This window comes from Schistocerca piceifrons, chromosome 1, assembly GCF_021461385.2.
Source record: "Schistocerca piceifrons isolate TAMUIC-IGC-003096 chromosome 1, iqSchPice1.1, whole genome shotgun sequence".
Taxonomy (NCBI): domain Eukaryota; kingdom Metazoa; phylum Arthropoda; class Insecta; order Orthoptera; family Acrididae; genus Schistocerca; species Schistocerca piceifrons.
In genome coordinates, this window is record NC_060138.1 from 235,543,541 (window position 1) to 235,567,809 (window position 24,269).

Genomic DNA, 24,269 nt, shown 5'->3' on the forward strand with positions numbered 1-24,269 from the left:
GTAGCACCGTATTCTGCCTGTTTACATATTTCTGTATTTGAATACGCATGCCCATACCAGTTTCTTTGGCACTGTAATGCCTATTAATAGTTATCGTGATTACTTTTGAAATATAAGCGATTCATTTGCTTTTTCCCACCTGTCTCGTTTTCATTTGACTGTGTCTTAGATAAGAGGTAACGCTACCAACATTTGCTGATATTTCATTTATACAGGGAGTATTGTCATGATCACAGTTTCGAAATTTTACATTAAAGGAAGAATTGTTCCCTAACTAAAGGGAAGGGCCATACCAGGACGTTGGCAAGATAGATTTCTGCCAAGGACAGAGTAACACGGGGGACGTAATAACTGACCAAAAAATGAAACAAGAAAGAAGGACAGCTTTTAGAACGAACCACAAGACCTACGCAAGGCTCCCTACCTGCCTCCCCCATGTGTGCCAATGTGCTCCCTACGAGAAGAATTCTTTCCCCTGGGATCTGATGCTGTCATTCTTAGTGATTTCGTTCGAGTCATATTACTAGGTAGTGGCCTTAGTGGTGTAGGGGGTAGATCAGTAATCTGCCCTGGAGGTCCAGGTTCAGTTCTGGGTAAGGCAGCATATCCTCTCAGCCTGGGATGAAAGTGCGACTGATTTTCCACTCTACATCTTCTAGCGCTGCGTCGTGCGAAAAGCTGCACATTACTTGCAGTCAGGCTATAAAAAAGTTCACAGGTTGAGTGCCATAGACTTTAGTATCGCAAAGAAACGGCCACCACCGAACAAATTTCTGTCTGTACCATGATTTATGTGCCAACAGCGCACTTCGTTACTCGGCTGCTGCCTGCGCAGTTCATTCATGTTCAGCAACAGAGTTCTTGCTGCTATTTCGCTATGGTATTTTAGGATCTCAAAAGCCGATGAGTGGATGCGGAAGCAAATATGCTGTTCGCCAGAAGACTTTCTATTTCTGTAGATTTTGTTGACTGATGACTGGAGCGAGATGTGACAGTAGAGGAAACCCGCTAGCAAGAGATTTGGAGAGGATATTAAATTACTTGCCCTTCTTGGTAGTATTTTTGGGCTCACAAATTCCGTTTGCTGTGATCAGCTGTGTACATAAAAATGAGTTCGAGAATAATGCATGTATGGCTTCTTAACAATATTATGGAAGTTGTTAGTCATCGTGTCTTTAAATAGCTGTGTACTTCGTTCATCAAAGTTGAATCCATGTGTAAAGAAGTCTGTTCCATGCTATTGTTGGTCATCGGGTCCATTGTTCATATAGCTGGTGACTGGAAGCACGCTTTACATATGCATTAACTATGTTTTGTTATATTAGCATGAATGAAACTCTAAATCATGCTAAAGCATCACTGTGATAAACGCTTAATCCATATAGTTCTTGTATCAAATCTCACTGGACAGTTGGTTTCACTGTGGCAGTCGGTCGTGCTCATCTGGGTTAATGTTCAGTAGCTGCCGTAAACAATAAGATATACATTTCAGTTTCAATTTTTTTAGAAAGTTTATACAATTTGTAATTTACAAAGATACATTGAATTCGTTATGTTTAGTATTTTTCATCATTACACTTCTTTCAAATAATAGTTTTCGAGAGTTTTTGATCTATATTAAACCTTATAACGAAATTTCAAAATTTGCTAGACCTGTGTAGACAAAATTGCTAACAGGACCGGCAAGTGATAATCGAAGGAAGCACAGTGCTAAAAATCTGCCAATACTAGTCACTGAATGCTGGCCCCTATTTTGACTGGATCAGAGGGAGGATTCTTTCTACCTGTCGGTCAGAGGGCCTGAAAATAACGTAACGTAGTGCTGAAAAATGAAGTAACAATTGGAAACTAGGACGCCTGAAGGCGTTTAGACTCAACATTAAAAAAAAGAACCTTAACCATGACAGGAATTGTCGACAGAAGACATAATGAATTATAAGACAAACAAATGCAAAAGACCGATAGTGAGTCAGTGTCAGCTTAGTGGCAGTGACCGAAATGTCGAAGGTTAACAGTCATACATACACCGTAAAAAACAGTAAATGTAGCATACGATGCTCGATATAAGCTTTAGCATTTTCATGTGGAATGTTTCAATAACACTCACCAGAGAATTGTAAAGGAATGACAAGTGTGTGAGAGAGCCGAATTTCTTAGAGTCGGTTTCACTGAACCGTCTTAAAACATCAAAATAAGGGAATGGGTTTGCTAATAAATACACAGTCACGATTTTTAAATTTCCATAGTTTACTTACATGTGAGATATTCACCCACCAACAAAATAATTTCCGATTCCTGTCAATAATAAGAGAAACTAGTGAAATGTGATGTAAGCTTACAAAGTAGGGCAAGATAAAAAGATACGGAAACGAGAGAATGGCGTTGAACATTTATAGACCGTAGGCTCTTACGACGTTGGCGAACTTATCAATGAGATAGTTTAAGGTTTTGTTGGTTTAGAGCAAGAAGTTCCAACGCTGCCCATTGCGCTACGGACGCCTGCGAATGCCAGTCAGCTTGCACACAGACTGGTGCAGGCAGTATAGGCTATCCTCAAGGTGGGTTTATTGCAAGCGTTTTATGTATGCGTGAGCCATGTGGTCACGCCACGTTGCTGCCAGTAGGCCAGGTGAAGTATGATGACTTATCAACGGCCTAGGGGCTTCAATACCTGCACGTTAGCTTTCGCTAACCCCTTTACGCATGCACAGGATGACACGGGCAGACAGGGCCAGGTTTCAAGTCTGGTGGACTGTACAATCTCTGTGTCTAGCAATGTAAATTAATTAATTTTGTGAATTTTATTGGATGGTGGATATTCAACAGTGCTGTATCAGCCATTTAGGTTTGAAAAATTTATAGAACGAGGTAACCTGGTTTAAAATGGAATAAAATATACTTTTAAACTGCCATACCAAAAAATGTAGCTACATAATATTTTTGTTTTTTTGTTTTTGGGACTGAATGTGTGCATATCGAAACTCCTGCTGCGCAAAACCGTAGCATGCAACCAGATAAACCAAAACAAAACGGCACAGCTCACTAATGAAACGGAGATTTTTTGCTTGATTAACCGTAAGCCACCCTCATAGGAAGTGGTGAGGAAGTCCTGATATACCTAATGGTTAGCATTGTACATTGTGTGTGGATTTCTAAGGGACCAAACTGCTGAGGTCATCGGTCCATAGATTTACACACTACTTAAATTTACTTAAAGTAACTTATGCTAAGAACAACACACACACCCGTGCCCTAGAGAGGACTCGAAACTCCGGCGGGAGGGACCGCGCAGTCAGTGACATGGCGCCTCTAACCGCGCGGCCACGCCGTGCAGCTAATGCTTAGCAACGGCGAATATAATGCCCATGAGAAAGTTTCTAATGCTATCTGACTCGAGGAAATACCCCTAGTCAAACAGAAAACATTTTCATATAAATGTCCGCAACGTAATTATAGGAGCCTGTATATCTCAAGAGCAACACAAGTACATAAGCAACTAACTTCGTGAAAGCAACAAGTGGCACTAACAACTGTTGGCATCTTGATTACAGCGACAGGCAGTGCACAGAAGCTATTTACCTAAGCATGTCTTCTTAATTTACAGTGAATATAATAATTAACTATTCGAGAAACCATTCAATAGAACTCCAGCATCTCTTGTAAATAAAATAACAATATTTCAGCGACACACGTAAGCAGCAGCGACCAGCAACAAGGTAGTGGACGTCGACTTATCTTGCTCAGTAACTACTAATGAACTGGTACTCCCAGATTTTTGCTGAATTCTAGCATCTGATCCTACACATGCCACACAATACGCAGACTTGATCATCAGAATGAGTTTTACCTCAGCCAATAGTTTGTCTGACCTCACATCAACAAAACAGTTGCCTTCTCTTTCAGAACATTTACGTAAAGCATGAGCACAGAGAAGGACTTGTCTTTGAAATAAACTGTGTAACTCTTACTGTTTATAATCAGTTGTATTATTCTTCATATATCAAACATAAATTACAATTTCATCGGAAGAGTCCTATTCGTATTTCATTTCCTGTAGTCGCAAACGTAATCCGATACCAACCACAAAACAAACCATGAACTCCAAATCAGTTTTCATATAGAACAATCGAACTCAAAACTGAATGAAATGAGCTTAAAAATGATTTTGTTGTCAGTTTATTAATAATTTGCTATCTGTTTATCCCTACAATACTGTATCCAAATACTCTTCCAGTATAATACAAAATAACGACCTAACTCACCTCAAACTGTAGAACATGATTCAGCACAGCAAAATAAACAGCAATGAGCTTACTGGTAATCTTGCACGCTGTACAAACTATTCAAAACCATGGATCTCAGCCACGCAGAAGTGATTTCATCAGAACAGCAAGTTTAATGAAAATAAACCTCCCATAGCAGGTACGTCTTAGCAGCTATCTGACGACAGTAACGCAGCTAGAACCACATCCGGGAATGGAATACAACTTCCTTTCGAATATGCTATCACGTGGGAATCTATACTATCCAAGCTGATGGTCGACCGCTCAGCAGTGACTATGTTTCCGAAAAGGTGGTTGGTCACAGAGTTTACGAAAGTAGCTACATCGATACGTACTGAAGCTGGTTAGGTTAACATCTCAGACATAGTTGTAAAATAAGTATTATGGATCTTGAAAAAGGAAAGCAGTTACTGAGTCAATAAAAGAGCCAACTAAACGGACATTCCAATAGATGAAAATACCGGATTATTACAAACACTATGTGATCAGAAGTATCCGGACATCGGGCTGAAAATGACTTACGAGTTCGTGGCGCCCTCCATCGGTAATGCTGGAGTTAAATATGGCGTTAGCCCACCCTTAGCCTTGATGACAGCTTCCATTCTTGCAGGCATACGCTCAATCAGGTGCTGGAATGTTTCTTGGGGAATGGCAGCCCACTCTTCACGGAGTGGTACACAGAGGAGAGGTATCGGTGTCGGTCGGTGAGGTCTGGCACGAAGTCGGCGTTCCAAAACACCCCAAAGGTGCTCTGTAGGATTCAGGCCAGGACTCCGTGCAGGCAGTACATTACAGACATGTTATTGTCGTGTAACCTCTACTCCATAGGACGTGCACTATGAACAGGTGCTCGATCGTGTTGAAAGATGGAGTCACCATCCCCGAATTGCTTTTCGACAGTGGAATGAAAGAAGGTGCTTAAAACATCAATGTAGAACTGTTATGAAAAACACGACCACACCGTAACACGACCACCTCCGAATTTTACTGTTGCCATTACACACGCTGGCTGATGACGTTCACCGGGCATTCGCCATACCCACACCTTGCCATCTGATCGTCACGTTGTGTACCGCATTTCGTCACTCCTCGCAACGTTTTTACAATGTTCAGTCGTCCAATGTTTACGCTCATTACACCAAGCGAGGCATCATTTGGCATTTACCGGCGTGAAGTGTGGCTTGTGAGCAAGCCACTCGACCATGAAATCCAAGTTTTCTCACCTCCTGCCTAACTGTCATAGTACTTGCATTGGATCCTGATGCAGTTTGGAATTCCTGTGTGATGGTCTGGATAGATGTCTGCCTATTACACATTACGACCCTCTTCAAATTTCGGCGGTCTCTGTCAGTCACCAGACGAGGTCGGCCTGTACGCTTTTGTGCTGTACGTGTCCCTTCACGTTTCCACTTCACTATCACATCGGAAATAGTGGACCTAGGGGATGTTTAGAAGTGTGGAAATCTCGCATACAGACGCATGACACAACTGACAACCAATCACCTAACCATGTTCGAAGTCCGTGAGATCCGCAGAGCGCTCCGCTCTGCTGTCTCACGATGCCTAAAGACTACTGCGGTCCCTGATATGGAGTACCTGGCAGTAGGTGACAGCACAATGCACCTAATATGAAAAACGTGTGTTTTTGGGGGTGTCCGGATATTTTTGATCACATAATGTAGATCTGCAGTTAAAACTGCTCAAAACAGTGAATTTCTCAACAGGTGGACGAGGACTCCCTGACGACGTCGAGGTTCCCGAATCTGTTCGGCGGCGGGGAGCTGGTGGTGGCGGGCCGGCTGTCCTCCGGGACCAGAGAGCCGTGGTGTGCCGTGAGGAGCAGGGACGGCAACGCGGCAGACGCCGTACCGGCGCCCGCCGTGGTCAACGTCACGTCAGCAGAGCGGCTGTGGGCCTACCTGACGGTGCGGCAGCTGCTGGACCAGGACGCCGCAACGCCCAACGAGACTGTCCGCACCAGGGCCAAGGACATCGCTCTCAGGGTAACACACCGATCAACATAACATATTTACGCACTTGACTGGTACTGTCCAGTGATCCAACAAAGAGAGACGAATACCCGAACGGGGTGTTAATTGCATCATTACTCGATCGTTCTTGGGGACGTATCCGAAAGAACAGACACTACGCATTTATGAAACTAACTCGCCTGGATGGAAAATGAATCCACCACCTTCAGTGAGTATGAACAACTACGTTCGATCTCCTGCGAGAACCTAACAGTCCTGAAAAAAAGAAATCAAAGAAACATTTTGTGTACGTTAATTCATAAAAAATCTTCAATTGAAAATTTTAACATACTTCCCTACTGGACTGGTGTCGCTCAGCGAAAGTTATCATTATGTAACATAAACACTACAAGGTTGGTATTGTAACAGAGCAGCCATGGAATTCCAGGTGAATGTTTCCCATAGCATAATACTGCCCTACCGGCGTGCGACCGCACCAGGGCCAAGGACATCGCTCTCAGGGTAACACACCGATCAACATAACATATTTACGCACTTGACTGGTACTGTCCAGTGATCCAACAAAGAGAGACGAATACCCGAACGGGGTGTTAATTGCATCATTACTCGATCGTTCTTGGGGACGTATCCGAAAGAACAGACACTACGCATTTATGAAACTAACTCGCCTGGATGGAAAATGAATCCACCACCTTCAGTGAGTATGAACAACTACGTTCGATCTCCTGCGAGAACCTAACAGTCCTGAAAAAAAGAAATCAAAGAAACATTTTGTGTACGTTAATTCATAAAAAATCTTCAATTGAAAATTTTAACATACTTCCCTACTGGACTGGTGTCGCTCAGCGAAAGTTATCATTATGTAACATAAACACTACAAGGTTGGTATTGTAACAGAGCAGCCATGGAATTCCAGGTGAATGTTTCCCATAGCATAATACTGCCCTACCGGCGTGCGACCGTGCTGCGTACGTTTCCAACAGACATTCGCCTGAATGACGGGGTATCGAACACAACCATAAACCTAGAGTAACAAGAAAGGTGGTTTATCCGAGCAGGCAATACGTTTCCATTGATTGACAGTCCAGTTTCGATGATCCCGCACCGACTGAAATCGCAACTGACCATTGTTGGGTCAATATAGCAAAAAGTAGGGGGCTGTGTTCCTTGTCCAAGAATGAGCGCTGAACGGTGTGCTCAGAATCGCTTGTGCCTGCAATAGTATTGTGTGGCCGTGCGGTTCTAGGCGCTTCAGTCTGGAACCGCGTGACCGCTACGGTCGCAGGTTCGAATCCTGCCTCGGGCATGGATGTGTGTGATGTCCTTAGGTTAGTTAAGTTTAAATACTTCTAAGTTCTAGGGGACTGATGACCACAGATGTTAAGTCCCATAGTGCTCAGAGCCATACATACTGTTGTCGAGTCTGCCACACATCGCCGCCTATCCTTTACAGTAGGCACGCCTCCGACTTCGATCTTGTGCGTTGAGGCCTGGACGTCAAGACCTTATTGTCTCCTCAGGGTTTTACCATTTTCACCCGCTTTTCGCAGATACTCGCGACAGTAGCACCCGAACGGATGGTGGTTGATAGGCGCAGTGCCATAACGATCTGTCCTTTGCGAGAGTATCTCCCTCATTTTCGGCTCGTATCGTCAGTATAACAATTCCTCTTTGGTCTCTGCTCCGATCACATACTTAAACTATCACATCAGGTGCCCTCAAACCCACCAGGCAAGTACAATAGTTCAGCAACTGAAATCTGATTCCATATGTGACTGTAACTGAATAAGAATCAATTCTTTCATTTTGTTTCCGCGACAATAAAATAATAATGTCATCTGATCACGGAGTTGGACAAAATCGAACCTCCTGCTGTCACAGACTCGCAGCGAACGTTTACATAATCAGTATCTCCGAGACTCGTCTTTAATTTACACGGGTTGAACTTTGCTCGGCAGCAATCGCTTTCGGCTGAAATGAAAAATACGAGAAGAAAGCGAAAAATCATTTCTCACGCCTTGAAGAAATTAATAAAAATGTAAGTGTTCTTTGTTCTCTTTACCGACTGTTACTGAAGCGGGATAAATATGTGTGCCCTACTACACATTTTGACATTATAAAACATCCTTGTCTTTACGCGTGAAAAATACACAGGGGAGGAAGTAATGGTACATACTTCATTATTCTTATAACTTGAAAGCTATCATAACCTACAGTTTTACACGCTAATGTACTCCAACGAATCAACAATTTAACATTGACTGATTCTATTGTTTTAGAGTATTCATCTTGTACATAGCGCTGTGAATAAATTTTATGCCGGCCGCGGTGGTCTCGCGGTTAAGGCGCTCAGTCCGGAACCGCGCGACTGCTACGGTCGCAGGTTCGAATCCTGCCTCGGGCATGGATGTGTGTGATGTCCTTAGGTTGGTTAGGTTTAAGTAGTTCTAAGTTCTAGGGGACTGATGACCTCAGATGTTAAGTCCCATAGTGCTCAGAGCCAATAAATTTTATCACAGTGATAAGTACAAGATGAATACTGTAAAACAATACAACCAGTCAATGTTAAATTGTTGATTTGTTGCAGTACATTAACGTGTAAAGTATTCTTCTTGTGCTAATCACTGTGATAACATTTGCTCACAGTGCTATGAGTATCAAGCCAGGTTCCCTATGATCTGGCCGCTATATTTCTTAAGCTACACCTTACGTGAAATCTAGTGTAGTAAACCTACTTTGAAAAAATATGTTGTATCGCTAACACATGATGCTTCTTGTCATCTAGTACAATTTAAAAACAAATCCTACACAGTACTAAAGTCTAGGTCTACGTGAAAAGAAGCTGTGATGTTTTCGCTAAGTTGCTATTTATGTTCATTCTTTATAATGCTCCAGAAACTGCTGCCTAATAACACCTTTATACGTGTCGTCATTGGGATATTTATGATGTGTATTTCTCTACTTTGTCTTTGGGGATGACATGTGGCCCTCATTCCGTAATTTTCAAACCATCGATTTGCTCATTTTTAAAACTCTGTTCGCACTTTCCATCACCTTTCTGTAAGCTGTTCTTCTCATCGTCGGCAGGTCTAATGACGCCAACGGCAAGCCTTCGCGACTGCCGGTGGGGCATTTCCTGCCATCACTTTCCGTGACTCCAGTATGAAGTAGTGACGTAGTAGTGCGCTGAACTGGGGCGTGGCTGTACTTAAATGAACAAGCCAATTCCAGCTATGGTTAATTTTGTCTCGTTTCACCTAGTATAATGTATTACGTTATCAGCTCTGCCAACGATGTTTCCTCATAGTATATTCTGAAAATTATTTAACTAAATTCGGTCATCAATCAGTAATAAGAAGCGAGTTGGACGGCTTCAAGACCAGCTTTTTCGTAATCAGTCATTGTAGTTAAATAGACGCTATGTCTAAAATTTTTGTTTGAATACAGAACAGATAATTATCACAGATGAACAAATTCCGCTTTTAACGTGCCACGGTGAGGTGGGTGGAGGGGGGGGGGGGGCAAGCTGCCGCACATTATCAGCGGAATCGGCAGGCTGATTTGCACCTATCCAAGCCGAGGTAGATGGGTCAAATGTTGAGAATAAATTTGTTATCATTTACAGGTTAGATTTTTTATCTCAATTGTTCTTTTTTCTGCCTCTTTAATCCAAGCAGGCTAAAGGAATCCTGCTTGCCTACCTGTCTTCCCACTGTGGTGCGCAGCTGGTATTTCTGTAAGTTTTCATTGTAGCATTTTTAGTTGGGTTCGGAAGTTGATGAAATGTCTTATTACACGAGTATCACATACCGAGGTTCAGTAAAAAACAATCATTTTGGTTCATTGTAGGCCCGAAAATGGTGGATTTTATTGGTCCTTTTCTTCCTTTTCGTCATATTAGGGGATTATTTATTTGTTTGGATATGAACGGCTTTCTCTGCAACTACGCCCTCTGTCGACATGTACTGGCTGTTCTCATTTCGAATCATTATCAGGTCACCTCTGATATATTTTCTGTAGCAAGCGGAATCATCTCTGAAAGTGGAGATCTCTTGCATTTAAGAACTTGAGGAAGTCTATTATAGTGCAACGCCAACTAAATTAAGGTTTTCAAAGTGTAGTTTCTGTAACCTTAGTGTGTTTCAGTCAAATATAACCATAGTTATACCACTTTTAATTACTTTTTGCGGGATGCGTATTGTGAGTTCGCCGAATTCCTTCTGAGTGCCCAAAATAATTCATTCTAAACTCCTCTAATGGATTGCAGTAAACGTGAAGTTCATTTTTCATATTAATTATTCTGAAAAGTACATACCAATATTTCTTCGCACCAAGTTACATACCACCAGAATGTGGTTTTAATATCCACTGAGCCTTGTTTTTCCCTATTTCGTTCAACGTTTGCCCTACGTCTTGAAGCCTATACACTGCAAAACGGTGTCAGCTCCTTAGAACATATTTGCACACACTTTGTCCTCTTTCAAAAATTTTATGGAATGAGTAAACTGTTGGTCAAATCTAAAAACATGTAACATACTCGAGGTTCCTGAAAGAGTATTCAGTAACTTCTTAGATAGTTTGCATCGCGAGACACCTTCTGATTTGTTTGAAGCTGCCTCATAAACACGCGAAAAGTTTTTCTCTCTTGGACTTGGGGTCTGTCGTGGCTGGTACATATTCCCCAGTTCTTTAATCTCCACTGTCTCCTTTAAGTTTGGTTTTTTAATACTGCTGCTTCCTCATTTATGATCAGGTAGCTCCAGAAAAACTATCTACGCAGACATATGCCTGGCTATTCTGTATTCACGTTAGTCTAATGGCTCAAACTGGTGTCAGGTGCAGCAGGCTTGCGGAAGCCCGAGTTGGCACGTTTTAACCATTGCCCCTCAGTACAAATGCACTCCTCTATCTCCGTTGCGACAGGCTGAGTTGTTTCAACCGTTTTCTTGTGGAGATAGAGGCAAACAGGCTGGAAAGAGAATAGCCGATCGCTGTGGTCGAGCAGTTCAAGGCGCTTCAGTGCGGAACCACGCTGCTGCTACGGTCGCAGGTTCGAATCCTGCCTCGGGCATGGGTATGTGTGGTGTCCTTAGGTTAGTTTGGTTTAAGTAGTTCTAAGTTCTAGGGGACTGATGACCTCAGATGTCAAGTCCCATAGTGCTTTGAACCATTTGGAAAGAGAATATTTACACCTCTGCCAATTATAATACATGCTTGTGTTTCTTTTTGCTAGCGAGTAAACTTTCGACGTTTATGTGGCTTTTATTTGACGGTTCTTATCAGTGGCTATTATTTAATGAATTTACGTTATTTTTACGTAAGTATTTGCGATTAATGAATTGCACGCTTATAGTACTATTTGTCAGTCCTTGCAAGGTCACATCGAAATTATTTATCCTCAATTTTTTTTAATATTTATATGAACAGTTTCTTGAATATTGATGGGCACGACTACTATTCTGAGGTGATTTTGCAGTTTGTTATGGTTAATTATACGCAACGTTGTTTATCTCCAGTATATCAGTCCTATGTGATGTAGATCCCAACGATGTGAGCAATATTTTAATAGTTGGGACCCATCAGTGTTCTGTGACGAATCTCCTTTGTAGACTGGTTGCATTTTCACAGTATCCTATTAGCGAACTGCTGTCTGTCACCCGAAGTACTTAAAACACCATCCTACGTCTTCACTGCACTACATATTCACACAAATTATTACACTCACGCAGTTGTATGAATTCACTGCTTCCAGCTGTGAGTCATTGGTGATGTAGTCATGGGATAGTATGTATTTTCTATTCCTGAACATAAAAACCAAGCTGTCAGTATCTGTACCAATTTGTAATCTCGACAATGTTCGACGGTATATTTGTGTACCTTGGTTAAGTTATGGTTCATGATTGATAACTGCATCATCTGTAAAAGTCCGAGGTTGTTATTAATCTTGTCTGCCAGGTCATGAACATACAACACGAACAGCGATTGTGCAATATTCGCCTTAAGTTACCTCTACATCCAAGATAACACACCGCTTCATCCTTACCAAGAAATCCTCAATCCTTCCACAAATTTCGTTTAATGTCCCATATGATCGTAGTTTCATTAATAAACGTACGTGTGGTGCTGAGTCAAACGGCTTTTGCAAGCCAAGAAAAAATGAATCTACTTGACAGCTTTGATCCATTGTTTTCAGGATGTTATGTGAGAAAATCGCGAGTTGGGTTTCGCTTGATGGATGTATTCGGAATTCATGCTAGTTGTCATGTATAAGATCATTCCATTCGAGATGCTTCATAACTCTGAGCTCAGAATATGCTCTAAGATTCTATATCAGAAAGACGCCAGTAATACTGGACGGTATTGCTATTTGGAATCAGTGTGAATTATGGTCTCTCAAATTATGCCAAACACAGGGTTATCGTCCGAAAATGCAGTCGAAGATTTTAAGATAGTAGAAAAAAATTATTGGTTTTTCTCAATACAATGTTTTTAAATCTGTTAGTAATTGCTCACAGATCTTCGTTGCTAATGTCGCTAACGGTCGACACTACGGTGGCGCCTGATTAGGAACTCGCCGGTTCGCACCTTGATTGTTAAAGACGTTCCCGTCGACAATATTCAGTCACCAGACGGAGTGGAGAAGGCACCTACGTTTTCTGATCACCGTATTATCGAATTATGCATCGGTGTTATTTCAGTCAGTGTCTCTGGAACTGAGGGCGGGTGACATTCCTTAGAACAATTTATATGTGGAGAGGCAACTTGAAGATCGCAGTAGCCCTTAGCGATATTAGATAATTATAGAGAAGCAAGTTATGTCACATTTTTCATTTAAATACTGACCCTTAGCAACGCCAATACAAAAGACCTTCCGAGCTCGCGTCACAATCATAGGCGCGACATTGTTCTACAGACGGATAAAGATGGTTACCTACAAATGAAGGCAAAGCATTCAGTTTCCTACAAATGACAAGGGAAGTGATGATAGTAGTATAATTATCTTCTTTATATCATACCCTGCTTCTCATTCTTCCAGCGAGACGTTTGATCTACTATGTTGGTGAATCTCTAAATTCTTCTTTTCTTTCTTACAGTACTCGTTCGTGACATCTGTTACGTCACTGGTGGTAGTCAAGCCGAACGCAACGTCAGCAGTCAACCTCGACGAACCCGACGCGCCTGGTTTAGAAGGTAATGATCATCCACTGATTTTCGGCGTGCGCATCCATAAGTAGTGACATAAATCCGATCCGACTGTTTCCAAATAAAATATAATACTCTTTTATTCCTATATTCAATTACCATCACCACCAGGTCATTATTTTATTCCATGACTTGTTTCATTAGCGTTAAAAGTTAAGCGTATTCTAAAATTCTTCCGTGAAGCGCGTATGTAAATTTCTCACACTATCATTCGTCTGTTTCACAAAAACCTTAGTGAATCAATGGAGATACTGTTTTAATACATAGGGTATCAATCATAGAGTAGGAACATCGATGTAGTGAGCATGCATATCGCCAACATTAAACTGGAACTATCAAATGAGTTGAATGCAAAGCTGTTTGTTTACACGTTGCGCTAAGATTGTTTTTAAACACTTATCTATTAATAAAACAGGTAAGCTGAATAACTGTTGCAGCTACGAATACAAATTGTAATACGTCAAACTCGAGTAACAAACATTATTTCTTATAATTATCGTTCTAGTAAGAGACACCCCCCCCCCCATGAACCATGGACCTTGCCGTTGGTGGGGAGGCTTGCGTGCCTCAGCGATACAGATAGCCGTACCGTAGGTGCAACCACAGTGGAGGGGTATCTGTTGAGAGGCCAGACAAACGTGTGGTTCCTGAAGAGGGGCAGCAGCCTTTTCAGTGGTTGCAAGGGCAACGGTCTGGATGATTGTCTGATTTGGCGTTGTAACAATAACCAAAACGGCCTTGCTGTGCTGGTACTGCGAACGGCTGAAAGCAAGGGGAAACTACGGCCGTAATTTTTCCCGAGGGCATGCAGCATTACTGTATGATTAAATGATGATGGCGTCCTCTTGGGTAAAATATTCCGGAGGTAAAATAGTCCCCCATTCGGATCTCCGGGCGGGGACTACTCAAGAGGATGTCGTTATCAGGAGAAAGAAAACTGGCGTTCTACGGATCGGAGCGTGGAATGTCAGATCCCTTAATCGGGCAGGTAGGTTAGAAAATTTAAAAAGGGAAATGGATAGGTTAAAGTTAGATATAGTGGGAATTAGTGAAGTTCGGTGGCAGGAGGAACAAGACTTCTGGTCAGATGACTACGGGGTTATAAACACAAAGCCAAATAGGGGTAATGCAGGAGTACGTTTAATAATGAATAGGAAAATAGGAATGCGGGTAAGCTACTACAAACAGCATAGTGAACGCATTATTGTGGCCAAGATAGATACGAAGCCCACACCTACTACAGTAGTACAAGTTTATATGCCAACTAGCTCTGCAGATGACGAAGAAATTGAAGAAATGTATGATGAAATAAAAGAAATTATTCAGATAGTGAAGGGAGACGAAAATTTAATAGTCATGGGTGACTGGAATTCGAGTGTAGGAAAAGGGAGAGAAGGAAACATAGTAGGTGAATATGGATTGGGGCTAAGAAATGAAAGAGGAAGCCGCCTGGTAGAATTTTGCACAGAGCACAATTTAATCATAGCTAACACTTGGTTTAAGGATCATGATAGAAGGTTGTATACATGGAAGAACCCTGGAGATACTAAAAGGTATCAAATAGATTATATAATGGTAAGACAGAGATTTAGGAACCAGGTTTTAAATTGTAAGACATTTCCAGGGGCAGATGTGGACTCTGACCACAATGTATTGGTTATGACCTGTAGATTAAAACTGAAGAAACTGCAAAAAGGTGCGAATTTAAGGAGATGGGACCTGGATAAACTGAAAGAACCAGAGGTTGTACAGAGTTTCAGGGAGAGCATAAGGGAACAATTGACAGGAATGGGGGAAAGAAATACATTAGAAGAAGAATGGGTAGCTTTGAGGGATGAAATAGTGAAGGCAGCAGAGGATCAAGTAGGTAAAAAGACGAGGGCTAGTAGAAATCCTTTGGTAATAGAAGAAATATTGAACTTAATTGATGAAAGGAGAAAATATAAAAATGCAGTAAATGAAGCAGGCAAAAAGGAATACAAACGTCTCAAAAACGAGATCGACAGGAAGTGCAAAATGGCTAAGCAGGGATGGCTAGAGGACAAATGTAAGGATGTAGAGGCTTATCTCACTAGGGGTAAGATAGATACTGCCTACAGGAAAATTAAAGAGACCTTTGGAGAGAAGAGAACCACTTGTATGAATATCAAGAGCTCAGATGGCAACCCAGTTCTAAGCAAAGAAGGGAAGGCAGAAAGGTGGAAGGAGTATATAGTCTATACAAGGGCGATGTACTTGAGGACAATATTATGGAAATGGAAGAGGGTGTAGATGAAGATGAAATGGGAGATAAGATACTGCGTGAAGAGTTTGACAGAGCACTGAAAGACCTGCGTCGAAACAAGGCCCCAGGAGTAGACAACATTCCATTAGAACTACTGATAGTCTTGGGAGAGCCAGTCCTGACAAAACTCTACCATCTGGTGAGCAAGATGTATGAAACAGGCGAAGTACCCTCAGACTTCAAGAAGAATATAATAATACCAATCCCAAAGAAATCAGGTGTTGACAGATGTGAAAATTACCGAACAATCAGTTTAATAAGCCACAGCTGCAAAATACTAACACGAATTCTTTACAGACGAATGGAAAAACTAGTAGAAGCCGACCTCGGGGAAGATCAGTTTGGATTCCGTAGAAATACTGGAACACGTGACGCAATACTGACCTTACGACTTATCTTAGAAGAAAGATTAAGGAAAGGCAAACCTATGTTTCTAGCATTTGTAGACTTAGAGAAAGCTTTTGACAATGTCGATTGGAATACTCTCTTTCAAATTCTAAAGGTGGCAGGGGTAAAATACAGTGAGCGAAAGGCTATTTACAATTTGTACAGAAACCAGATGGCAGTTATAAGAGTCGAGGGACATGAAAGGGAAGCAGTGGTTGGGAAAGGAGTAAGACAGGTTTGTAGCCTCTCCCCGGTGTTATTCAATCTGTATATTGAGCAAGCAGTAAAGGAAACAAAAGAAAAATTCGGAGTAGGTATTAAAATCCATGGAGAAGAAATAAAAACTTTGAGGTTCGCCGATGACATTGTAATTCTGTCAGAGACAGCAAAGGACTTGGAAGAGCAGTTGAACGGAATGGACAGTGTCTTGAAAGGAGGATATAAGATGAACATCAACAAAAGCAAAACGAATATAGTGGAATGTAGTCGAATTAAGTCGGGTGATGTTGAGAATATTAGATTAGGAAATAAGACATTTAAAATAGTAAAGGAGTTTTGCTATTTGGGGAGCAAAATAACTGATGATGGTCGAAGTAGAGAGGATATAAAATGTAGACCGACATTGGCAAGCAAAGCGTTTCTGAAGAAGAGAAATTTGTTAACTTCGAGTATAGATTTAAGTGTCAGGAAGTCATTTCTGAAAGTATTTGTATGGAGTGTAGCCATGTATGGAAGTGAAACATGGACGGTAAATAGTTTGGACAAGAAGAGAATAGAAGCTTTCGAAATGTGGTGCTACAGAAGAATTCTGAAGATTAGATGGGTAGATTACATAACTAATGAGGAAGTATTGAATAGGATTGGGGAGAAGAGAAGTTTGTGGCACAACTTGAGCAGTAGAAGGGATCGGTTGGTAGGACATGTTCTGAGGCATCAAGGGATCACCAATTTAGTATTGGAGGACAGCGTGGAGGGTAAAAATCGTAGGGGGAGACCAAGAGATGAATACACTAAACAGATACAGAAGGATGTAGGTTGCAGTAGGTACTGGGAGATGAAGAAGCTTGCATAGGATAGAGTAGCATGGAGAGCTGCATCAAACCAGTCTCCGGACTGAAGACCACAACAACAACAACAACAGTAAGAGACACTTTATGAGTTGAAAAATATTGAGAAATAGTATAGCAAAGCCTAACTATCGCAAAGCTGATTTACGTAACGGAATGGGTTTATAATTTTGAGACAATTGATAGACAAATTCGATAATGTGGGAAAGTGCTGCAAGTCAGTCCGTTGAATATGTCCACATTTGGAGGAATGTTGACCTGCACATAAGGATTACGTAGATCTCCAGACTATTGTGCTTATTTTAAAGTAATTATAATAGAAAAATAGTACGTTTTAGCTTACATAAACAGGATACAGCAGTTAATCAGAAATGGCATGCGAAAAGATCCTAGCAGATTGATCGACAAAATGTAAGTACACTGGTTGTTGCTAAATTCTGAATACATGTATCAATGTTTACAAAAAATTGTCCTGCTTAGAAATATCCATTTATAAACTGTGAATACTGACTCACGAAAATTTTCTTTTTAATGTTTAGTCAATACAGCGTCTCATAACTTTGCGAAATGAGTAGCCAGAACGTTTAAATGAATTTTAAACACGCCTAAAGACCCGGCTTCCTATCATTGCAATTACCACTTGACCAACGAAATTTATAAACACGCCGTCTCAAAGATGAAGCATGTGCTATGAGCATACTTGGATCACAATTGTAGCTAAAATGTTTTCTCACGCAGACTGAAGCTACTGAATAACAGAATGAACTACGGAATACTCGTTCGAAACTGTTAGCTGCTTCGTAGGTAGCAAAACAAACTTTCTTTCTGAAGCCTGAAAGATTGACACGAAAACACTATTAGCAATTTTGAGCTGAATTAATGAGTACTGACTCTGCAAGCAACTCTCAGAAAGTAAAAACGTGTGCTGAAGGCTAATGACCAGATTATAATCCCTAATAACGTTTATTCATAAAGTCCATGAGCGCAAGTCTTAGTAAATAGAATCATTAAATGTGTCGCATCAGTTTAATAAAGACAGGAGGGCGTAAATAAATTGAAAGAGAGACCGTGTGTAAATTTCAACTCAAGACACAGCTCATAGTTCATGGGAGAGCATAGAGTCACATGAACTACATGGGATTCTGTACCACTGCCTGATTCTGTACCACTGCCTAACAAAGACGTTACTCACGACATGTTCAAGAAACCGACGAAAGTAAAGAATCTTTAGATCAACGACAAAGGGATTTATTTAATTCGCCTGCGATCCAGATGCACAAGATACACCAACTGTGACCCACATGGATCGAGACCGCTTACCTCACAGTGCAAAACATGTGGAATAGTACAGACGTGTTTAGTCTGCAGTAAAGTATCACGCCAAACTACAGTTTGCAATGTGTTACCTTATAACTTGTAGCTCGGAGCCAAAAAATGCAGGAAGCAAATGTCACTGTTAAGTTTACACATATAAATCCAAGCTGAAACAACCACCCAACCCCTCCGTCTACATACGACGCTTCAGCCACAGCTAAGCACCAGACGAGACACTTTGTATCACATCCAAATACGGAACATTCCGTCCCTGGCACACAAACGCAGACTTCCTATTGGGCGACACATTCGGCTTTACAAAGAGCGTCGTTTAGACTCACTATCTCGAGTGGGCAAAGACTGTCATCACCACAGTCATCGATTAGTGGTCACAGATTGTCTGACCACAAGTGCTTGCGAGTTATATGTAGAAAATATCAGGAACCAAAAGTTGACACCAGTTACAGTTAACTTTCAAACTGGCGTGCAAAATAAACACGCACAATTACTGTTCCTGTTTTTCCAACGAAGTTTAAACATATGGCATCAGAAAGCAAAAACAGAAGAAATTTCGAGCTCGCACCGTAGCGTAATTTATGGAAACATGGGAATACGATGAAATGAAGTACAAATCTTAGAAGAAAGAGTGACTATTCCTATCCTTGCCTATAATAAAAACAGCTACATCTGAGCTGTGACACTTGTCGCCAATAAGAGAAGTTTCCTTTATATTTACTAAGATGGTATCTGTTCTTTCGGACATGTCCGAAAGAACAGATACCATCTTAGTAAATATATAGTTAAGGCTCACCGACCACTTGACCATCTTCTTCTTCTGTGCGAATGCACAAACAGTGCCCGAACTCTTACGGGAATCGGCAACGCGCCGCGAGTAATGAGTGTAATGGGCGGGGGCACTACGAATGTAGTGCGGGACAATACGTTGAGAATGTGGGTTTCGCGGGAGGCGTGCCGGAGATAAATCTCTGCAGTCGCGCTATCCTCTTCGATGGCTCAGATGGTTCAGTCGGCTCGCAGCCGTGTTAGCGTGCGGCGCTGCTCCGCGCGCCGTCCGACGCTCCGCTCTCGGCGGTGTTTACTTCCGCGTCGCGGTGTTTGTGCCTATCGAGTCCAGTACTAAAGTACGCCATGGCGCACTCGTACCGCCGTGCAACGATCAAAGTAACATTTCAGGCCGAACATCCACGACCCAGAGCTTTCGAAGTCGAACAGTTCATACGTGAGTATCTACGTTTGAACCCCCAGGACGCAATCGGCATACATTTTTCCATCACTGGAAGTGTTGTCTACATCAAGATGTCGACGGAGAAAATTTGCAATGACATAATTCACCGTCATGCCACCGGACTCAAATTGAAACACTCTGATGGACATTTGGGTGCTGTGACAGTCGCCCATGCTGGATTCGGTCTCCGGACATTGCGGGTGTTTGAGCTCCCGTTCGAGGTGCCTCAGGATGTGGTCATTGCCGCTTTCCAACCATATGGCACCGTCTTGGGTCACGTCGCGGAGAAGTGGCAAACATTTACGACCTACCCCGTACTAAATGGCGTCCGGCAAATAAAAATTGAGATGACGAAACATGTCCCATCGTACCTGCTGATTGGCGATGTGAGGGCCATCGTCATGTACGATGGACAGCCACGAACGTGCGCAGGATGTGGCCAGGAGGGACATGTACGTTCCGAATGCTTACATTGCCGTTTAATACAGACGCCGTTACGTGAAGAGACCCAGGCTTCGACGGTCACGTCATTACCCATTACCTACGCCAAGGTTGCACAGGACCCCGTCGTACCAATCTCGATTGCGCCAGCAGCATCGTCAACGCCACCCGCCGCAGCACAACGCGCCGACGACACAAGCACGGCGTCGCCTACAGTGCTCGCTTCAGGATCGTCCGGGTTGCAGACCGAAACCGATGTTCCTGTTGGCACCATGGACGTCGACCTCGGTGTCGTGCCGACGTCTGCCTTTGTCCAGACGGGTTCGGCGTCAGACGACGGGCGACCACATTACGATTCAGAAGGCCACATCAGAAAACAGCGGTCGCCTCGCAAACACAGGAAACGACGACGAACGCCTTCCGATGACGCCCTTTCTCAGACGGCCCAGCTAGATGTCGACCTGTTGTCTGACGGTGATCTCCCACATTGCGTCCAGTCACGCGATGCAGCAGCAACAGGCGCCCCTCCTGTGACGCCTCCTCTCCCGGTTCGGGACGTGTCCTCGCCGTTGTCAACGAATGATGACGGCGGTCCCCCTGCCACTCATGTTGCGGAATCCACAACACCCGTTCCGGAAGTACGTGACCGTCACATGTCCACGTCGTCAGCTTCCTGGTCCGATGACGTTGAAGAAGAAGTGGAACAGACTGCCAGCGTGTCTGCACAGGAGTCCACCTCGGCGACACTGGGGCTGGCGCCCCGCCAGTAATTATCACCACTGTGGGACCACCGGCGGGTCTCCACCTGCCGACTACTTCTTCCGCACGTTCTGCAAATACTGAGGATGGCCGTACACAGAAATATCGTATCGCCACGATGAATCTTGCCACCATTCGTGCCCCCCCCCCCTCCCCCCCCCCCCATAAACTGGCCATGTTCAGAGACATTATTTACTCTGCGGATGTGGATATAGCACTCTTACAAGAGGTGTTTGTGGCTGACTTTCTAGTTCCCACCGGATACAACGCCCATGTTTCCCCCGCATCCGACACCGGTAGCGGCGTCGCCATCCTGCTACGTGACGGACTCCCTGCAGAGGATGTCATCTAGCTCCCCACTGCGCGAGGTATGGCCCTCACACTGTTCGGCGTGCGTATTATTAATATCTACGTTCCGTCCGGCACTGGCCGCCGTCATGACCGCAAACTTTTTTTGCCGAAAGCGTCACACCCCTCTTCACCGGTCCGCAGGACGATTTGGTACTCGGTGGGGATTTTAACTCGACACAAGAGCCCGCGGACCAACTCCCGCGACATTCCCCTTGTGCATCTCTCTCAGTGGTCATCGACCGTCTACGACTTGTTGACACATGGAAGAAGCTCCACGGAATTCAACCGGGCTATACATTCTACACCTCTCACTCGTCAAGCCGCATAGATCGCATCTACGTTACCCGCTCCCTTGCTGATGGCACACGTCATGCGGAAGTCTGGCCCTTGGCCTTTTCAGACCATGATACGTACCTCTGTGACGTCACTCTCGCCCGACAGCAAGTGTGGCATAGTCGTGGTCTATGGAAACAATGTCGCTCACCTGACATCCTCAGACTGTCGCCGTATGGTCGAAGAAGCGTGGGCACGCTGCCACCATCGTCGAGAAGCCTATGACTCCACCTTATCATGGTGGCTCTCCTGTGCAAAGCCGACCCTCCGGAAGACTCTGATGAGTTACGGGAAGGAATTCAAGGCGGTGCAAACTGCACTTCTACTACACCATACTACGTGACTGTACGACGATGCCTTTCTCGCCAGCCCGGCAGTCGATGGTCCATCGCACGAAGGCGCAGATCTCCTTGATCATGCGGCGTCACTTGGAAGGCCCTGTAGTCCGTTCTCGAGCTTCTAATCGAATCCGTCAAGAACGTCCGTCGATGTACCACCTTCTTCAGGAAAGACGACGACGACGACGACGACGACGAGCTCTGATCCAAGTCCTCACTGATGTGGAAGGGCACCGGCACGACACCCAACAAAGCATCGGTCGGACTCTCCATGCTCATTTTGCCGGGCTATACGCAGCCGTACCGCATTCTGCAGCACTGATCACAGAAGTCGCTCAGCTTACTACGACTACTCTTCCGGAGGATGCAGTGCATGACCTCCAAGAAGAGGTAACCATAGATGAAGTGGTAGATGCTATCAAGGCGGTTTCCGATAACAGATCTCCTGGACCTGACGGTATACCCATCGAATTTTATAAAAGTTTTCACTATTTGTTGGCTTCCACGTGGACGGCAATCGCACAAGAGCTGATGTCACCGATGACAGTGGTCCCGAGCACCTTTCTAGAAGGCATTATTATCCCCGTACATAATCCGCGCGGGTTATCGAGGGTCCAGGACTATCGACCAATTACTTTGCTCAACAGCGACATGAAAATATTCACACGGCTACTGGCATCGCGACTCAAGAAGGTCGCACGTTATGTCACATCCTGCGACCAGACTTCCCTAGGAGGCGACAACAACATCCGTACGGCCCTTTGCCATTACAGAGACATGATAGCATTAGCGCATTATCAGCGTCTCCCTGGCGTCTTGGCTTCACTGGACTTAAGCCAGGCTTTCGACCGTGTTGACCACTTCTAATTACGGACAGTTCTTCAGCATATGGGTTTTCCTGGCGGTATTGTCACAGTGGTTATGCGCCTGTTGAGTAGTGCAACCTCTAAAATCATGAACAATGGTCGCCTAACACCGCCTCTGGTCATCGCACGATCTGTGCGGCAAGGCTGCCCTCTTTCCACGATTTCGTGTGCTTTCGCCTTGGAACCCCTGCTCCAGGGCATGCGCCAACGTTTGGAAGGTATGACTGCGCACGGCCACCGTTTTTGTTGTACAGCCTATGCAGACGACATAGTACTACATCTGCGCAGTGAGGATGACGTACGAGCAGCACTGACATGGGTGGCGACTTACGACGAAGCGTCGGTGAGCTGCCTCAACGTGTCAAAATCCAAGGTCCTGCTCATTGGTGAGGGCTTGCCGGAGAGATGCGCTGCCCCCCTTACTGTCGCCGCCACCATACGGTGTCTTGGACTTGATTTCACAGCAGACCTGCGCCACTCAGCGACTATCAATGGTAGACGCTTGCTACAGACAATCAGAGCAAATCTCGCAGGTCACCGGCTACGAGCTCTCGACGTTATCCAACGCGCGCAATACGTGAACGTGTATCTTGCTTCCCGTATACCACACGTGGCTCAAGTACTACCAGTCCCAAAACTCCTGGCGCGACGACTGTTAATGGCTTTCGGCTCCTTCGTCAGCTCGGGTATGGTATTCAAGGTGCAATATGAATCCCTTGCACTGCCACGAGATCGTGGCGGGGTGGGACTCATCCACGTGCCGACTCGTATCAAGGCACTATACGTCAGCTCCCAACTAAAACTTTGGCATCGTTACCCGCAGAGCCTTACTAGCCTCCTGCTTCACAACTTTGCACCGGCCTCCTTGTCCGCCCCAGTACTGGTATCGACCATTCCAACCCCCTTTTATTACATCCAACGATTTTTCCTGTTCAGTTATATCTACCGGTCCTTACCACTTACACGTTTGTACCTCACGAAAACAGTCTCCGGATTGTTACAACAGTGCCGCCCGTCCAACCCCATCGAACGTAAGTATCCACAGTACTTGTGGCGACACATATGGAAGGCGATCCATGCGCGTTTTCTTGAATCAGACGTTCAATCAGCGTGGTTCATCACCGTGAAAGGCAAACAAGTTAACCGAGATCGTCTGCACCGCATCCATGTCGCCGATTCATCCCTCTGCACCCACTGTGGAGTGGATGACACGGATGTCCACCGGTTCCACTGCGGCACAGCTTTCGACGTCTGGACACTTGCGCGGCGAATTGTGGCGCTTCTTACTCGCCAGACACCGGCTCAGGTCGACGTCCACATGCTTTTGTACCCCGATAAGACTTTCTACCCCTCCGCCAAAAGTGAATTGGATCTGTGGCCACACGATCCGCTATCTTTTTACTTCT

General features: G+C 44.0%; 1 protein-coding gene across 1 annotated transcript in view; it reads left to right on the forward strand.

Annotated features, from left to right (window-relative positions):
- Nucleotides 1-24,269, forward strand: part of LOC124803981 (inter-alpha-trypsin inhibitor heavy chain H6-like) — a 182,512-nt gene that overhangs the window by 93,674 nt on the left and 64,569 nt on the right. The window contains exons 10-11 of the mRNA XM_047264716.1: nucleotides 6,008-6,286; nucleotides 13,369-13,465. Of these exons, the coding sequence (XP_047120672.1) occupies nucleotides 6,008-6,286; nucleotides 13,369-13,465 (376 nt within the window). The remainder of the gene's footprint in view (nucleotides 1-6,007; nucleotides 6,287-13,368; nucleotides 13,466-24,269) is intronic.